The 17286-nt window shown below is 56.3% G+C and overlaps 9 protein-coding genes across 9 annotated transcripts; 7 read left to right on the top strand and 2 right to left on the bottom strand.

The window, feature by feature from the left end:
- Window positions 1-4284: 4284 nt before the first annotated feature.
- VTJ04DRAFT_767 (uncharacterized protein) lies at window positions 4285-5629 on the top strand (the record flags this gene model as incomplete). The annotated part of the gene is made up of 2 exons (XM_069366022.1): window positions 4285-4511; window positions 5224-5629. The coding sequence occupies 2 exons, from the start codon at window positions 4285-4287 to the stop codon at window positions 5627-5629; spliced, it is 633 nt and encodes a 210-aa protein (XP_069223376.1).
- Window positions 5630-5749: 120 nt separating this feature from the next.
- Window positions 5750-7413, top strand: VTJ04DRAFT_766 (uncharacterized protein; the record flags this gene model as incomplete). The annotated part of the gene is made up of 2 exons (XM_069366011.1): window positions 5750-7236; window positions 7296-7413. The coding sequence occupies 2 exons, from the start codon at window positions 5750-5752 to the stop codon at window positions 7411-7413; spliced, it is 1605 nt and encodes a 534-aa protein (XP_069223375.1).
- A 213-nt stretch (window positions 7414-7626) lies between these two features.
- Window positions 7627-7830, bottom strand: VTJ04DRAFT_765 (uncharacterized protein; the record flags this gene model as incomplete). Its single annotated transcript, XM_069366000.1, has 1 exon — window positions 7627-7830. One exon carries the CDS (start codon window positions 7828-7830, stop codon window positions 7627-7629), a length of 204 nt encoding a protein of 67 aa, XP_069223374.1.
- Window positions 7831-7906: 76 nt separating this feature from the next.
- On the top strand, window positions 7907-9163 carry VTJ04DRAFT_764 (uncharacterized protein; the record flags this gene model as incomplete). The annotated part of the gene is made up of 3 exons (XM_069365989.1): window positions 7907-8230; window positions 9032-9050; window positions 9153-9163. 3 exons carry the CDS (start codon window positions 7907-7909, stop codon window positions 9161-9163), a joined length of 354 nt encoding a protein of 117 aa, XP_069223373.1.
- A 113-nt stretch (window positions 9164-9276) lies between these two features.
- VTJ04DRAFT_763 (uncharacterized protein) lies at window positions 9277-10889 on the top strand (the record flags this gene model as incomplete). Its single annotated transcript, XM_069365978.1, has 7 exons — window positions 9277-9364; window positions 9473-9527; window positions 9678-9824; window positions 9883-10465; window positions 10537-10565; window positions 10628-10720; window positions 10793-10889. 7 exons carry the CDS (start codon window positions 9277-9279, stop codon window positions 10887-10889), a joined length of 1092 nt encoding a protein of 363 aa, XP_069223372.1.
- A 111-nt stretch (window positions 10890-11000) lies between these two features.
- VTJ04DRAFT_762 (uncharacterized protein) lies at window positions 11001-11492 on the bottom strand (the record flags this gene model as incomplete). The annotated part of the gene is made up of 1 exon (XM_069365967.1): window positions 11001-11492. One exon carries the CDS (start codon window positions 11490-11492, stop codon window positions 11001-11003), a length of 492 nt encoding a protein of 163 aa, XP_069223371.1.
- Window positions 11493-11919: 427 nt separating this feature from the next.
- Window positions 11920-12641, top strand: VTJ04DRAFT_761 (uncharacterized protein; the record flags this gene model as incomplete). Its single annotated transcript, XM_069365956.1, has 4 exons — window positions 11920-11983; window positions 12142-12188; window positions 12258-12344; window positions 12408-12641. The coding sequence occupies 4 exons, from the start codon at window positions 11920-11922 to the stop codon at window positions 12639-12641; spliced, it is 432 nt and encodes a 143-aa protein (XP_069223370.1).
- Window positions 12642-13540: 899 nt separating this feature from the next.
- On the top strand, window positions 13541-14782 carry VTJ04DRAFT_760 (uncharacterized protein; the record flags this gene model as incomplete). The annotated part of the gene is made up of 1 exon (XM_069365945.1): window positions 13541-14782. One exon carries the CDS (start codon window positions 13541-13543, stop codon window positions 14780-14782), a length of 1242 nt encoding a protein of 413 aa, XP_069223369.1.
- A 1025-nt stretch (window positions 14783-15807) lies between these two features.
- On the top strand, window positions 15808-17274 carry VTJ04DRAFT_759 (uncharacterized protein; the record flags this gene model as incomplete). Its single annotated transcript, XM_069365933.1, has 3 exons — window positions 15808-15903; window positions 15974-16944; window positions 17010-17274. The coding sequence occupies 3 exons, from the start codon at window positions 15808-15810 to the stop codon at window positions 17272-17274; spliced, it is 1332 nt and encodes a 443-aa protein (XP_069223368.1).
- Between the last annotated feature and the right edge of the window lie 12 nt (window positions 17275-17286).

Here is a 17286-nt window from a genome sequence, read left to right as displayed (position 1 = left end):
TCAGCGGCCATCGCATCTGAGAGAGAGAGAGCGAACAAAACACCGAAACAACGGCGGTTTGCTTGGCTGTAACGACGACAATGGACGGACAAATGACGAAAGGGGGAATCATGTTGACGGACCAACTGACTCTCAACAAACCCAATTACTATCGGCGGGACTTCTCGATTTATATCGAACTCTTATGTCCATACCTATGTTAGATGGACAGCAAGTAACAACAGCACCAGAACCACCGCCGTACCGTACCTTTCAACCAGGCCAGGCCGGTCAGTAACTCCTGGACCCTCTCGCTCCTCCAACCCCTTCCCCATAGCCGACGTTCTCGACCAAAAAGAGACTCGGCGTACCGCTGCGTTGCTGTTGTGTATGACGAGACACAGAACAGAATGAGCGAGGGCTGCGTGACACACTTGGGAGGTAGGGGGAGGGGTGTGAAGAGCTCCCCGACCCCAACCGTTCTTTGTGCAGTGTACCGTACCTTGTGTATGTATGGCTCTGTGACATAGATCACAGACGGTAGCAACACACTCTTTTTTCTTTTCCTTTCTTAAGGGTTTGTTGTGGTCTAGCCAGTTTGGCTGCGAACAGGGCGTGGTGGTATATCGAGCCAGATATCATGATTCCAGCTGGATGTTGTAGGAGTTTGGAAGGGCATGCCGTCGAGTCTGTCCGGAGAAGGGAGTCGATGGTTGTAAAAAAAGGGGGCAGGGATCTAATATCTTGCGCAACGAAGACGGAGCAACTCCTGATTGAGACGTAGAGAAACATGCACAGTCCGCTAGCTCACACTCCTGTGTAGGTAGGTACAGGTAGGTATACCTGGGATTCTAGCTGGGTAAGGACGTACATAGGTTATCCGACGCGCGGTCCCCGGGACAAAGCAATCAGTCCCTCGAGTCACCGACACACCCTCGAAGCATCATCCACGCAATGTCTTATCTTGTCCTGCCCTGTCTTGTCCTGCCTGTCTCGATCCGCGACTCGTCCTCCCTCCGTAGTGTTCCCCGGCCGGCGTGGTCGCACAGCGGCGGCAGGATCGTTGAGTTGAGTGACGCTTCCCGTGGTGGTGGAGGAGGAGGAAGAAGCGTCGGGTGAGGCTCATCCCGGGCGGGTTGTGTCACACCCAGGTAGCACATACATGCCTACGAAACGAACATGCTTCATACCTACCAACCTGAGGCGCGGCGTCGTGTGTGTACGGCAGGACCCGAGCTACTTGGTATATCCCATACATCTCATAACTAACTCGTTGCATAGGTAGGTACACACAAATGAGCACACGCATAAGTACTTCTCTTGCTCGCACATCAAGGTGCGCAACACCGCATCACGACCACCACGGCTACTGCTACCTACCCTACACCGGTCGTCTCATTTCGCTCTTCGTCTGTGGCTGAAACTCGCAAGCTCGGGAATGGCAGCCCATCATGGAATCAAATCATTATCCTCGCCATCATCAGCCATCGCTTGCTCGTCTCTCGATCTGGCTAGGCGTCGGGTCAGGGGTGCGTCTGTGGCGTGCTCTTGTCTCGTGCCGTTCTGGAAGGTAGATATGTACGGTCCATACCATGGAGCGAAAGCGATAACGTTTGACAAACGTGGTTTAGGATGGCAGGCAGTTGTGGCACGAGGGGAGTCGAGTTGGTTGGGGGTTGGTTTTTTTTCTCATTCGGAAGGGGTTTGATGCAGGGAAAATCCTGCGCTGCAGCAAGGTGCGGCGGTGGGGGAAGACGTATGTATCTCATCACACCGCACACCGAGGGCGTTTTGTTTGAAGCGCGGGCAGTGGCGTCGGGTGGGATGTATGTACATACATATGAGGACGGTTTGGTTGGGAATGACAAACATAGGTATTGACAGTTTTGCCTGGCTGGAGAACTAGAACACAGCTGTGGATGACAATACTATGGCATTTGGTTCCAGAATGCTTGTCGTCGGCGGTTGACACCAACTGCTACTACCGTGAAAGACAGCCCGAGGAGGGTGTATGTACATACATACTGTGCGTGGTGTCGTCCGTCCCTGGATCAGTGGCATGTCCTGACCTGGCAGTTCCATCTTCGCTGGTGTTTCGAGCCAGGGATGAATTGACGAGGACGAGAATGTTTTGTTTCTGATGGCCACGCGGCACCCCCACGGGCATCTTGCACTTTGCGGTTCTGATGCCGAGACCGAGACAGACCAAGCTTACTCGAGGTCGAAGCTGGGGGAGGCCTCCAGTCAGGGGGAAGATAGAGATACCTACTAGGTAGAGCGTCCTGGTGATTTCTCATACTGTCCACACATTTGGGAGCCGAGGTAGTGTAGTGTAATTGGCATCCGAGTATACGGCACAAACCCGTCATCTATCGGGAACCAAGGTGGCAGAACCAACCTTCTATGCGGGCCATACTTGTCTGCATAACCAAACATGTTGGCAATCCTTCTCGGTCGGTAGAATGCCCGGTCTCGGAGTAACCAAGGCCTCAGGGACAGGTCATGTTGGATCATATTCTGTCGGTGGCTGTGGGTGGGAAAGCTGAGGTTCAGTGCGAGATTTCCGAGGACAGGCGCAGCAGCCGCTGGTCTCAGGGAGGCATGGTTTCGGCATGGATGGCGGATTGACCCGTTGCAGCTAACCACCGATGAGGCTGAGGGTGGTCTTGGCTTCTGCATGGTTCGCTGCGGGGGTCATGATGAAATCGCTAGTTGATCTCTGGGCGAAAGAGAAAGAAAAATTAGGATGTGAATGAAGATGGCGATGTTGATATGAGACGAAGACGACACGAGTAGAGTGGAAAGCAAGAATGAGCGATTGTGGATGCCGTCGAGTGTCATTCCAATGTGCAGAAAGGACCGAGTATGTCCGGGTGTGCTGATGGCAATGGCATCGCATGACAGCCTGCCATCGGAGTCGTTCGCCAGTTGCCTCGTCCGCCTTAGTTTTTCAAAAGGCAGGAATTTGCAGAGAGCTGGAGCACATCGGTCTCTTTCGTCCGCCTTGCTGGACCCTCTCGGCAATGGCATGGGACCTGGATAAGACGCGAGGTCATACCAACTGCGTGGCCAGGGCGAGGACCTGAGAAGGGTGAGGAGAAAGAGGATCTGAGAGAAGTCAGGCGTTGAGATGCCCAACCAGCACGTTAGGCTGACTCAGGCAGTTTGATCATGGCATGGAATTGGCCATTGGACTCGACTGTTTTCCCTCCATGGGGTCGATACAATAAAAGAAGATGGACGAGGACAAGGCTGCTGTTTGTGTACTGAGACTTCTACGGAGAGGTAAATGCTAATCCAACAAACGCGGAAACGTGGAAACGTGGAAGTTTCGTTTTGTGAAGTCGCCGAAGAGGTCCAAGAAAATGTTGCCACCTGCCACTTGTCAACGGGCTGTCATATGGGTGCTTTTTGGAAGGAAGAGAAGCCCCACCCAGAGCCCAGCAAGGCAGCACCCAGCCCAAGGCCCACCGGTTCAGCAGCAGTTGTGGTTCATCGCACCTTCCCAGCATGCCCAGATGCCCAGAATCCCACCCCTCACCCCTCACTTCGTTCCATTCGCCGGAGCCCCGACAGCCGCGAATTGCACGTCGCTCCTTCATTTTCATTGTTCCATGCTGACTTTCCTTGGTTCCGTGTCCACAAGCGGCTTGGGCTTGACCGGTCTGGCTTTCCATTCTTCCGTTCCCCTTCTCGTCTCTCAGTGAACGTGAATCTGAATTTGAATCTGAATTTGCGAAAGTCCCCTCGCTCAGGTCATCCGATTTCATTCGCCATCCAAACATCATCCCAGTCATTCCCCCGGTGCTCAACATCTCCATCTGCACACGACAGAGCCTCACCCGCGCTTCCCGGTGGCAAAATCCCATGAGCATGGTACCTACATAGGCCCCCAAGTATCATACGGGACCCCGCAGACAGCATAAGGTATTCGTACAGCAAACCTGAGGCAAACTTCACAGAGGTACATTGCCTCCCGTCCAGCATTCCTTGCGCCGCCCTGTTGTCTCGGTCCATTGCCCAGAAATGTCGCCGCGGCTGTCAGCATAAAACAATCATCTCGGTCGCCTGCCATCCCATTACTCATATTCCGGACCCATCCTGACTACTCCGCACTATACATACGAAACCACTTTTGGGCCCAGGGAAACAAGTAAAAACGCAACGTTTCTGTCCGTTCCTGGTAGCTTGCCAGCACGGAACGGGATCGTCGATGAAGTTGTTTGGCGCTGCTCCACTGATCGATGGATGGGGCTCACTCGGCGCTCCGCACACCCCTGCGTGGTCCCTGCTTGGTCCTGTTTGATGGTGGTTGTTTCGGTCATATGGGGCCCCCACCACCTTCCAGCCAGTGAATCTTCAGCGCGACGGCCGATCTGCCTCCACTCGCCGCTGTCGCATTGCACCCCAGCTTTCCCCGGGCCCTTTGCGACAAAGAGCTCGCTGTGGCAGGTGGAGACTGGAAGCCCTCCCGCTGCTGCGTGCTGCGTGAAGGTGCTGCAGGTGCTGCACCAGGTGGCTGCTGTGGTCCAGTACGTACTGTGTAGTAGTAGTGGTAGCGTAGGCCTGCCGGTGGTGTGTGGGTGCTGCTGGTTGGCGGTTGGAACATCGAGGCTGGGCTGTTCCTTCCATCTCATCCGCTGTCTTTGGCTGGAGGGAAGTGCATCAGGCCCATTTGCTCCCGACGGGAGAGTGGAGTGGAGGCTGTCATTGCGGCTTAAAGCAGCAGCCCTTCCCGATCCTGACCACCCTGACCACACCCCGGGAGACCGAACCCGTGCTTGCCAGGGCCATCGAACGAGCCGCAGCCTTTTTTCGACCCATCGAACCAAATCTGTTCCTGCGCCATAATCACCCACCACCAAAAAAACAAAACATCCATCACACAAGACAAGCCCGTCTTTTTGTGTTCATCTCTGCCCATCCACCAGTCCCTGGCAGAGAGCAACCCCATCCCTGCCTGGTTCGACATAACGTGAACTCGGTATTCGACGTCAATCAAACCTCGTTCAGGTACTTACTGATTGACTCCCTCGAGGCTTACCTGACTTACCACGGGTCTGGCCTGGCTCTTTGAATGCCGCGCTCTCGGAAACCTGGTTGACATCCTCCGCAGTTCCATCCTCCTTCTTCCCCTCCTCCCTTTTATCCCGCCGCCCTGGTGCCGAAATTCAACCCCGGCCGTTTCACTCTTGAGCCGCATTCTTGCAACGTAAACTCAGCCACCCCTCACATCCTCCCAAGCAGCGGTGCAATTTACAAATCCCCGCTCAATCAGCCGGTCACGGGGTCGCTTCCGCTTCTCCCAGTCCCAGCCCGTCAGTCCCCGGCGCGCCGCAACCTCATTTACCAGACGGCTTCCCGAGACGCTGTGTCGCGCGCGCGTGGCTGTCCACCCTTTCCGTGTGCCCCTGGTTCGCCCGCGGCTCTTATATGCGCCCTCCCCGCCTTTGCCCCGTCCTTCTGGATTGCCTGTTCTGCTCGGGAACTGCTGACCCAGACTACACGTGCTGTGTCCCGACCCTCCGACGACCCACCGGAGACGGGCGCCTCCATTTGCGTTTCGCACGGGAAACGCGAAACGGGAAGCAGGGAACGAAACCCCGTGGTCCCGGGCAAAGGCGAGGCGGGCCGGCCCCATCCGAGGTAACGGGACTCTGCTGTCGACCCGTTGCCAACCACGGCCCGGCTACCCATGGAATGCTGATGCGTGCACCACCACCACGCCGCCGCTCCGCGAGACTGAGCACTACCGAGTCGCGCCGAAGCGATGACCGCGACGAATGCCCCGAGTCCTGGTCAAGCCTCCACTCCCGCCGTGTACGACCCCGATGAGGGCTTCCTGAGAGACAGCCCACCGCTACAGCCGCTTCGTCCAACCCTGCAACCAGCTCGGAGTCCAGCTTCCAGCTCATCATCATCTTCATCCAGTTCGTCTCAAGAGTCTGACAACAAGGACTCGACCCGCCGGAGGCGAATGAAACCAAGTCAAGGCGATGCCGTGCTGATCGGCTATCTGGACAGTCATAGGCGCGAGAGATCGGCCTACTTTGGGGATTTTGGGGCCGACGAACCTGACGACGACGTAGAAGACGACCCGGGGATGCGAGAAGATACGGAAACCTTGGACGAGAATTGGGGATCCGGAGACGCTTCTACCCGCCAGGACTCATCGGCACATAGTACAGGAAACAGCATGGCTGCGACACGTACGGACGAGGGCAGCGACCAAGCCTCGTTGCTGAAGTCGCTAGCTGCCACTGCTCTCGCTGCCACCGCCGAGAGGGCTCCCCAGACCGCGCAGCCCGACGCCGGACTGACCCGGCCCGTAGCAGACCATGACGCGTCGATCAAGCCGCAACCAACGCGAGCCATGTCCATCAGTACTATGCAACCCGAGCCACTAGTCGGAGGACGAAATGCCCCGATCCCTTCCCCTTACAGTCCTCGCAGCGTCCACTCTCCACGAGAATCAGGTGCCACTCCGTCCTCGTACCGGACCGACCTCAAGTCCCCAACCACCAGCATCCGATCCACCACCACCCATAGCGAAGGCCTGCCGCCCATCAGCCCTAACCGATTCGAATCCAACGGCCAGTCACTCCCATCTATCCGGCAACAGCTCGGTGGTGAGCTCCCGCCGCTCACACCCGCCCCTGTTGTCGGGAGCAGCATGAGGGGCCCGCATCCGGGATTTCCCGCATCCCCGCCACCAGCCATGCAGCAGCGACTTCTGCCTTCGCTAGGTTCGCCTCCGTTGCCGCCGTCAACCGACCAGTACCGCGATAACCCGCTCTCTCCGGGAGGGCACCCGCTCGCCCCCCCGGTCACGAGCCCGGGGTTCTACTATCAGCAGAACGGGCAGCAGAGGAGGCCTCCCGAGTTCGGGAGTACTTCCTCGGAAACATCAAGCGCACGTCCGAGCAGCGCATCACCTCCTGCTTCGGCGTTTGACCGTATGAGCATCGATGGCATCACCGTGCAACCGACAACGGGGAACTACGTCTGCAAGTATCCAGGTTGCACCATGCCGCCGTTCCAGACGCAGTACCTGCTGAATTCGCACGCCAAAGTCCACTCCTCCGAGAGGCCACACTACTGCCCGGTCCCTGGATGTCCCCGCGGAGAAGGCGGCAAGGGATTCAAGCGCAAGAATGAAATGATTCGGCATGGGCTTGTCCATGCTTCGCCGGGCTATGTCTGCCCGTTCTGCCCTGACAGGGATCATAAGTATCCACGACCAGATAACTTGCAACGGTTTGGACCGCCATCTTCTAATGCCATCTCCGAGAGATATGTCTTCTAACTGTTTCCAGACACGTCCGAGTACATCATGTCGACAAGAGCAAGGACGATCCATTATTACGAGACGTGCTCTCACAAAGACCTGACGGACATAACCGCCGCCGCAGGCCCAGAGCCGTCGCGAGCTGACCGTTCATTTCTCCTCTTTGAGATTGCTTGAGCGCTTCTGTGCTTTTTCTCCGCCCACAGCTGGTTCTTTCTTTACCCAACCCCACTTCTCTTCACTTCTTGATTTTCTTTTTTTCTCATATGCATTTACTTGTTTTTTTCTTCGCTTCACCTTCGTACCCTTCTTCTCCTCCTAGCGGGGGCCCTGTTGTTCTTTTTTCTTTAGATTCCCCTTTACAATTTGGGATCGATGCGGAAAATGGCGTTTACGGATGGGATCTGGAGTCTCTCTGCTGCTGCTGGATGGTGCCTGAGTGCTGGTCTGGGACTGGGTTGTGGCTGTGGTTGTTGTTGATCATCTTTGGCGATTCCCCCCCTCTCATGCTTGGGTTGCTTATTCCTTACTAGGTGCCTACGGGAGGATATGCCACATCCCATGGCTGGCGTTCAGGCGTGTAACTATGTGTCGTTGTATGTATGGATGTATGAGTGAGAAAGAGAGAAAAAGGGTTTGATGCAGGCCGACCGGCGGCTGGCAGACGACAACAGATCAAGGGTGGTATTTTTACTTGTTTCGATTTGCTGGGCTGGCTGGCTGGGTGGAAATTTGGTTCGGAAAGGATGGCAATGGGAACAACAACAACAACATGGTGGGATTGGGTCGGCAATAAAATTGGAAGAAATGGATTTGGGGGGAAATGGATGGTTTGGGGAGGTATCACGGATTGCAATCTTGGGCTTTCAGAGCGGGGAGGGATCAGAACATTTATATCACGATCGCTGTTCCCCCATGAGGATGAGAAAGCCGAATGCGATACGGAGGGGCTCGAAACCTAAGGTGCGCGAATGGCTACCTACCTATACGTACCAAAAAAGAATAAGAAAAGAATGTGCGGTGTTCGAGAACTCTCTCTTCCTGTGTGGATGATACCTGGTGTGAGTTACCCAGGGACTTGGCCACCTGACCTAGTTGATCGAGCTCGGGACGATGGGGAGAGAGAGAGGGTAGCGGCTAGATGTCTACCCCAGGGACCTACCCCATTTGCGACGATCATTTTACGTCAATGTCATTGTATTGTTTGAGTTGCTGATGAACGCCGAACTTGCTACTGAGTCTGCTTGGGCTCGAATAGCAAAGCTTGAGGTAAAGTGTATAGGTACTTACGTCCTTAGTCATGCCCTTCAACCATGACCATCAACACACAAAACAACCAGCTCAATAACTAAAAAAAAATCTGGATATGAAATAGTAGTAGCTAAAGGGCAAGTACCTTAGAAGGTAACGAAGCCGCGGCCAACCCGGCCAGACGGGCAGCTGCTCCATGAACCGGACCAGGCCGGGCGGGGCCGATGTGTGTCCCAGTGCCCGTGTTATGCCTCGGCCGAAGATGCGGGGATCTCCACTAATAAGTACCATCTTGAACAAACACCACGTCACTGAATCTTTTTGCCTACCTGCTCTAGGTAATCTTTCAACATTTGGTCAGGTTCGTTGAAGAAACGGAGAATCTGCTGGACAAAGTGTCCAAGGTATTCTCCCTCCCCGATATCCAAGTTGCAGTCAAATATCTATCCTTATGCTTGGGAGTCAAAGTACCTAGAGTAAAACGACTCGTTCACTTACACTCAACCAAACCAGTCCTCTTACTTATACTTAGGTAGGTGCCTCTCAAGCTCCAGGACTAGGGAGACTTACCGTCCGTTATCTCAACCTCAACCTCCCTGATCTCTGATCTTGAGGACTTAACTAGGCATTGCAGGAGAGAACTAAAGGTCTAAAAAATACCCCCATCCGAGGCACCAAAGCAACTTACACCAAGTCAAGTTCCTTTGTCTGTCACCACCAACCCCGTCATCATCAACACCAACATCGACGAAAGCAAAATGTCCTCAGACCTCCCAGCAACTATGAAGGCCGTGGTCTTCCACGGGCCCAAAAAGGCGGTTGTCGAGGACCGGCCCGTGCCAAAGAGTACGCAATCCTTCCCTCCCCGAGAACTTGGAAAATGGAGGGAGGAAGGGAGGGAGATCAAGACGTCGTCGTCAAACTGACCGACACATTTTTACTTTCACAAAACAGTCCAAGATCCGACCGACATTATCGTCAAGGTCCAATCTACGGCTTTGTGCGGCTCGTATGTTTGCCTTTTTTTTTTTCTATTTCATTTCGACATTTTTGTTCAGTTCTTTAGGGTCCCGTTAACACAGGGTCTTGAACTTCCTCTCATCTCTCCCTTCCAAACTGCAAAGTATGTATGTGTACACTGACGTATGTTCGACAACAGCGAACTCCACGTCTACCGCGGCCACCAGCCGTCCCCGACGGGGTTCATCATGGGCCACGAATTCGTCGGCGCCGTCGTCCAAGCCGGCAGCGAGGTTAAGACTGTCGCAGTCGGCGACAAGGTCGTGGCGCCGTTTACCGTCTCTTGGTTTGTTCCCCCCTTTCCCATCACCCAATAGCCACCTCATGTCCTAACCTCCACCCAGCAACACATGCTTCTACTGCACCCACGGCTTCTCCTCTCGCTGCGCGCACGTCCGCCTCTTCGGCAGCGAGCTCCTCGACGGCGGCCAGGCCGAGTACGTGCGCGTGCCCTTCGCCGACGGGACCGTCATGCGCGTCAACGACCCGGCCTCTGGGTTCGCCGCCCTCAGCGACCAGGCGCTGGTACTCATGGCCGACATCTTCCCGACGGGCTTCTTCGGCGCCAAGAACGCTTTCGCGCTGTTGCAGCCGCACCAGCCGGCATCCGAGGCCGTCGTGGTGGTGATCGGCTGCGGGCCCGTGGGACTGTGCGCCATCGTCGCTGCGCTCGAGTACAAGCCGCGCAAGCTGTTCGCGGTGGACAACGTGCCGTCGAGGCTGGAGCTGGCGAAGGGGTTGGGGGCGGAGCCGTTGGATTTTAGCGCGGGCACGGAGGAGATGGTGAGGAGGGTGAAGGAGGCGACGGAGGGGAGGGGCGCGGACGCGGTGATTGAGGTGGTGGGGCTGAGTCCGGCGTTGAGGACGGCGTTTGATTTGATCAGGCCGTTTGGGGTGATTAGTAGCATTGGAGTGCACAATGCTGAGGTGAGTTGAATGGGGGTAGAGTGACGGAAGTGGTGGTTCGAGGCCCGGCGCTGACTGAGTTGGTGGTATAGATCCCCTGGGACGGCAATGAGGCGTATGGGTGAGTTGGAACCCTTCCTCTTTTTTGCCGTTATGGCTGCTAACCAGAACCCTCTTCGACAGCAAGAACCTGAGGGTCCAGATGGGCCGTTGCCCTGTCCGGTCCGTTTTCCAGGAGGCACTGCCAGTGCTGGCCAAGAACCAGGACAAGTTCAGGTAGGAAGCTCCAGCTCTTTTCCAGCCATGCGCCGAGTTGGTTGTTGAACCGATTGCTGACCATGCGAGCAGCTTCATGTTCGACAAGATCATGCCGCTTTCCGAGGCCGTGGAAGGATATGAGCTGTTTGACCAGCGCAAGGTGCAGAAAGTTATCTTCAAGCCGTAGATGACGGGGTAGGAGAGACTGTGATGTGACGGGCGTGAGCCCTAGAGAAGAGTGTATAAATAGACAGCTGGGAAAAGAGACCAAAATAAACCCCGTAAAAGGCCAGAGACTTCAATTTTGCCTTGGCTTCACCACTCCATCAAAAATCCAGTAATAAGTCACGGTCGAATCGTCCTGGACCGTAGCCATGAGGATGCGTTTCCCGCGCTTGGGCCCGCGCCAGAGCAACCACGGCGCATCGCCGTCTACCTCCCCGTCAAACTCAGCAACCTCGTCCCCGTCGCGGCCGGGAGGGATGGCATCAATGGCGTCAAACAGCTCGGCAAACTGGGCAGGCGACCACTTCTCGGACAGGTGCAGCGGCAACACCCACTCGACCTCGGGCTGCTGGGGAATGGGCCTGCCGAGGGCCTTCTCGGCCTTGATGAGGTCGATTTGCTCGTCTGGGTGGACGTAGAGGCGCTTGGGAGGGAGGCCGTAGAGGAGGGGTCGTTGGAGGGAGGAGGAGGAGTGGCGAGAGACCCATTTCCAGTCGTGTTGGTAGGAGAGATTGTGGGAGACCACCTTGGCGAGGCTTTCGAGGTGGTCTGGGATAGATGCCATCTTGGATAGGGGATGAGTGGTACCTAGGCGGGTTGGTCGAGGTTGAGATGGAGGTTGAGATTTCAAGATTTGTTTGATGTGAGGATTTGATGGAGGTGGGTCTTCAAGACTAAGTTCGGCAGATGTGTAACGTACGGTAATGGGGTGTCGCAGGTGGCAGTTGCAAAGTGCAACGGAATATCGGTGCCAAGCGGATGAAACAATGTAATGACACGTAACAGACTGCAGGCGTCGTCTAGAAGCATCTTCAGGCACACATGCGCTGAAGAGACAGGCTTTAAGGCAATCGCCACCACTGAAGGTTAGGCTGACCCGTCCTCAACTCAACACCTCAACACCAAACCCGTAATTAACACTCACAACTGGACATCAACAACCAGATACACCCAACCCTCGCTTCATCTAGCTCACACAACCATCCTCCACCATGGGCTCTGTTATGCTCCCCCATCTGCCTTCGGGCTGGCACGTCGACCAGGCCATTCTTTCAGGTGAGTTTGCGCCCCTCATCCCTCCCTTCAGGCCCGTCTCACCACCATCCTCGTTGTCGCTGTCGTTGCCGTGTTCCACCGTGTCGCTCACCATCTCCAACCCTTCCCAAGCTCGACTATCTGGCGGCTAACCATCTGCCACTCTTAACACTTTATAGAAGAAGAACGCGTCGTCGTCATCCGTTTTGGCCGGGACCATGATCCGGTAAGTCTGCCTGCCTTTTCCTGCTGAGCCTCTGGAAACAGAAATACTGATACGATCGACCCGGGATAGGACTGCATGCGTCAGGATGAGACGCTCTACAAGATTGCCGAGCGGGTGAAGAACTTTGCCGTCATCTACTTGTGCGACATCGACCAGGCATGTGCATCGCTTTGTTTTGTTTTGGTTCTCTTCCTCCAGTTCACTAACCCCTTCTCCCAGGTCCCCGATTTCAACGCCATGTACGAGCTCTACGACCCGTGCTCCATCATGTTCTTCTTCCGCAACAAACACATCATGTGCGACTTTGGCACGGGCAACAACAACAAGCTCAACTGGGTGCTCGAGGACAAGCAGGAGCTGATCGACATCATCGAGACGGTGTACCGCGGCGCCAAGAAGGGCCGCGGTCTGGTGGTGAGCCCCAAGGACTACAGCACTCGGCACAAGTACTGAGCTGGGAGTTCCCACGGGATGGGGTTGCGGAGGTGAGAAAGGAAGAGTTGTTAGAGATACCCATGGGATGGCTAAGGGCATCAGCCAGTCGACGCACCATGACTGTTTGACGGCCGTTCGGATGTTGTTGACAGGAATGATACATCGAGCGAGTTAGAGGGATGGGATGACTGAATATGTGTTGGAGTTTTCTTTGGTCACTCACTTAACTCTCGCCGCAATCAAAGTTTCCTACTGATCAAATTGAAGCCACACATGACCTCTGGAATTGCACAATTTTGACAGTATTTTCCCCCGCATACCTAGGCTGGGTGTCAAACATATGAGTCCTAACCTATCTACTCAACAGCGGAAAGCAGTAAGATGTGAGAGACCACCGGTGAGAGACGCCATCAACGGGCTGTGCTCCTCAGAGGGGTGAGCTTGGCGAGCTGTCCGTCCCGTCTTGCAGAAAGGATCGCCAACCGCCAAACGCCAAACTTGACGTCACCCGCGATTGGCTTAGCGGGCGGATCGTTCCCCTTGCCACGCCACGCGGCAGCCGTTGCGGCAGTGCCAACAATGTCGCAGCTTGGTCAATTGCGACGCGATTTTGGGATTCTTGATTTCTGCCGTGTCACTTCATCATGGCTGGCTGTTGCAGACATACATAACGGATTGTTGGTCCTTTTCCCCTTAATTAACCAAGCACCCGGGTCTTCCAAGAGGCCGCTTGTTTTTGTTTCTCTTCAGGACTACAACGGTCCTGTTCGGTGCCCGATTGAGCACCCCTTTTCCGACGCGAACCTCTTCTGACCTCGCCTCTGGGTTTCAACTTACCTGAGGTGCCATCTCGAATTCTCAGATTCAAACATCTCGAATTGGCCTCTCCGCCGGAAAAACCTCATTCACTGGACCCCATGGCCGAATCCCCAAGAAGGCCGACATTCGGCCGCACCGGGACCTTCTCTGGCGCCTCAACGCGACTTCGCCGACTATCACACGACTTTATCGAATCTCGACCTCCCGAGGGATTGATGGCCGTGACAGGCGAGGTTGCCTCGTCAGTTTTCACTCCGGCGCATTCTCCGCTGGAAGGGCATGCACCCACACCAGCAGCACCTCCGCAGGCCGCATCATCAACCGCCGACCCGGAGAAACAACCACCAACCGCCTCCGAACTCTCGCCAATCCCCTCCCCCCGCGCCATCGACACCGACACCAATACCAACCAACCCACCACCACGACCGCGTCTCCCCCGGCCCGCGCTCCCACCGGCACCCTGCCCTTCCCCAACGGCTACCACTTCCCGCCGTCGTACCCGTGGCACGAATCCGCGGCGCAGGGGCTCAAGTCCTTCTGGGCCTTCTTCATCACGCCGATGGGCTTCTTCTGGACCATCTACGGCCTCAACGTGGTGGCCTGGGGCGGGATGCTGTTCCTGCTGCTCTGCAACGCCGCGCCGGCCATGTGCTACCCGACGTGCGACCACGTCGACTCGCCGCGGCGCAAGTGGATCGAGTGGGACGCGCAGATCCTGACGGCGCTGTTCTGCGTGACTGCGTTTGGGCTCGCGCCGTGGCGGTTTAGGGATCTGTGGTATTTGCTACAGTATAGGGTGAAGGGCAGGCATGAGGGGCTGAGGAGGCTGGCGGGGATTCACAAGGGGTGGTTTCGCTTGAAGGGGACGGAGGGGTTGCCGCCCGAGTTGGGCCCGGAGAATGTCGCGGCCGCGTACCCGCCCGTGCCGGAGGAGTGCGTGCCGATCCCGGAGAAGAACATGCCGCCTGCCCCGTTGACGGGGACCAGGGCGCCGGCGACGAAAGTGTGGAAGCTGGATGTGGTGGTGTGGTCGATGGTGCTGAACACGTTTGCTCAGTGCGCGCTGTGCGGCATCATGTGGGGGATGAACCGGCATACGCGGCCGAGCTGGGCGACAGGGTTTTTGGTGGCGGTGGCGTGTATCATTGCTATGGTGGGCGGGTTGGTGGTGTTCCTAGAGGGAAGGAGGGTGAAGAGTATTGAGGGAGTGCCGTTGAGCGAGAGGGACAAGGAGAAGCTGGAGAGGGATAGGGAGCTGGGGATTATGCACTATAATAATCTGAAGGATAAGAAGCCGAAGAAGGGGGACAAGAAGGGCGGGAGTTCGGAGGGGAGATGATGGAGGTTTCCCAGGGATATGATGACTGGAGTTGTCTGGAGAGGCATCGATGGCATCTAGAGGACCACGATTTACCACAGGACAAACGGTACACAATACTCGTCACGGCACTGGATATCAAAGGGCATGGACGACACTGAAACTATTGGACATGAGGATATACGGAGTACACTAGGGGGCACTGGCATGACTTCGGTTGGACTGGAAAAGGCAATGCCGGGGCAGGCGAGCAGGTTTCTTGGTTGACATTTCACTCGCAGGAAGTATTACAAAGTTTAATCAGAATGGGGAAATAATTTCATAAGAATTTTTTGTCCTTTTGTTCCGAATCCACTATGGCCACCTAGGTGGCCGTTGGGTTCTTATCAGACAGCATTGGAGGTGATGGCGACATTGATGAGTGGATGCACGGCGATGCACTGGATGCACTCAGTGTACTCGATGCATCTTGATGATGCAAGCCTGCCTCTGCGTCTCCACTCCAGGCACCATCCGGTTGGCTCTTCAGGCTGCCCGCACGCTTTTGGGGCGTTTTGGGGCGTTTTGGGGCTGCCCGCCAAGGCCGCAGGTCGGGCTTTAGGCTGCGCCAGCCTATCAGATACTGCAGGGCGAGACGTCAACGGCGGGCCTGATCCACTCGCAGAGCGTCATGAGGTGCGTCCCACGCGAACACCGAGGAGGGAGACCTTCAACTTTCCTTTCTCCATCTGACGACAAAGACATCCCATCACCTGTCTCTGTGCCTGAAAACAGAGACGCTGTCCCTTCCTATTCAAACCCGGATCGGGTCAGTCGCGGGCGGCCAGGTTGGATGTTTGCCTACTTGTAGGCCTTCATCGGGACTCCTCTCTGTCCATCATCACACTCTGGCCGTTTCATTCAGTCATCCATCCATTCATTTTGCCTACTCTACGACCCTATCTTCGCCTCCCCTCTGTCTCCGCATCCAACCTCCCCCCGACTCCCGATATCCGACGCCAACGCCTTTCTTCTCCCTCCTTACCGGCCTCGGCGCCATCGCGACAATGGCGTCCATCATTCCGAAGCGGGCTTTGATCCCGTTTCTGGTGTTCATGATGCTGCTCACGGGGGTGTGCAACACCCTCCTGACCAAGTATCAGGTACGGCCATATCCCCAACATATCTCTCATCTCTCCACCCACAGCTGTGCTCACGCTCTCCCCCGTGCAGGATAACCAATGCGTGCGCAATTGCGACGACCCAGACCCCAAGAAGCGCAAGCATTTCGAGCAGCCCGTCATCCAGACCCTCCAGATGTTCGTCGGCGAGATGGGCTGCTGGCTCGTCATCGGTCTGATCTCCCTCTACAAGCGCTACGACAGCTGGTCGTCCCGCTCCAGCAGCATCTCTTCTGGCTCCTACCAGCCGGTCCCAACCAGTGACGCCGACGCCGACGATGTCAACCCCCGCACCGCGGCCGACAACGCCAGCATCAACTCCACCTCTCCCCTCCGGCCTACTCGCACCAACGGCAGCAGCACCACCACCGAATGCGTCATCCACGACCCCGCCAAGCCTCACGTCCCGCCCTCGGTCCTGCGCGGCTGGCGCGTCACCCTGCTCGCCCTGCCCGCCATCTGCGACATCCTCGGCACCACGCTCATGAACGCTGGCTTGCTCCTCGTGGCGGCCTCCATCTACCAAATGACGCGCGGCGCCCTGGTGCTGTTCGTCGGCCTCTTCAGCGTCATCTTCCTCCGCCGCAAGCTGTACGCCTTCCAGTGGATCTCGCTGGTGGGTGTGGTCCTGGGCGTCGGCATCGTTGGTCTCGCGGGCGCCATCCAGCCCGATAAGAAGCCCGGCGAGCTGTCCGTCCACGACCACAGCAAAGTGAGCACCGACGCGCTGCGCGTCATCCTGGGTGTGTTGATGATTGCGGGCGCGCAGATCTTCACGGCCACCCAGTTCGTGCTCGAGGAGTGGATCCTCGAGCGCAGCGCCATCGAGCCTATCCGGGTTGTCGGCTGGGAGGGCCTGTTTGGCTTCTCCATTACGCTGCTGGGTATGCTGATTCTGCATGCCTTGATTGGAAGCACCGAGGCTGGAAAGTATGGACCGTTCGATATGGTGGAAGGGTGGAACCAGTTTTGGAATCACGAGGCTGTGTTTATCTCGAGTATTTTGATCATGATTAGCATTGGGTGAGTTTAATCCCTTCCTCTCTCATCCTCTAAACATAACGCTAACTGCCAATCCCACCCAACAGTGGCTTCAACTTCTTCGGCCTCTCCGTCACCCGCAGCGTCAGCGCCACGTCGCGCTCCACCATCGACACCTGCCGTACCCTGTTCATCTGGATGGTCTCGCTCGGCCTCGGCTGGGAGACGTTCAAGTGGCTGCAGGTTGTCGGTTTCGCTCTCCTGGTGTACTTCACCTTCCTCTTCAACGGCATCGTTCAGCCTCCTTTCGAGTTCCTCCGCGTGAGACAGGTGGAGGAGCTCTTGCCGGAGGAGCCGATTGAGCATTTGTAAGAGAAGTCATGA

This window comes from Mycothermus thermophilus, assembly GCF_041956435.1.
Source record: "Mycothermus thermophilus strain CBS 625.91 unplaced genomic scaffold VTJ04scaffold_1, whole genome shotgun sequence".
Taxonomy (NCBI): domain Eukaryota; kingdom Fungi; phylum Ascomycota; class Sordariomycetes; order Sordariales; family Chaetomiaceae; genus Mycothermus; species Mycothermus thermophilus.
This window is presented reverse-complemented; position numbering and strand designations above follow the sequence as displayed.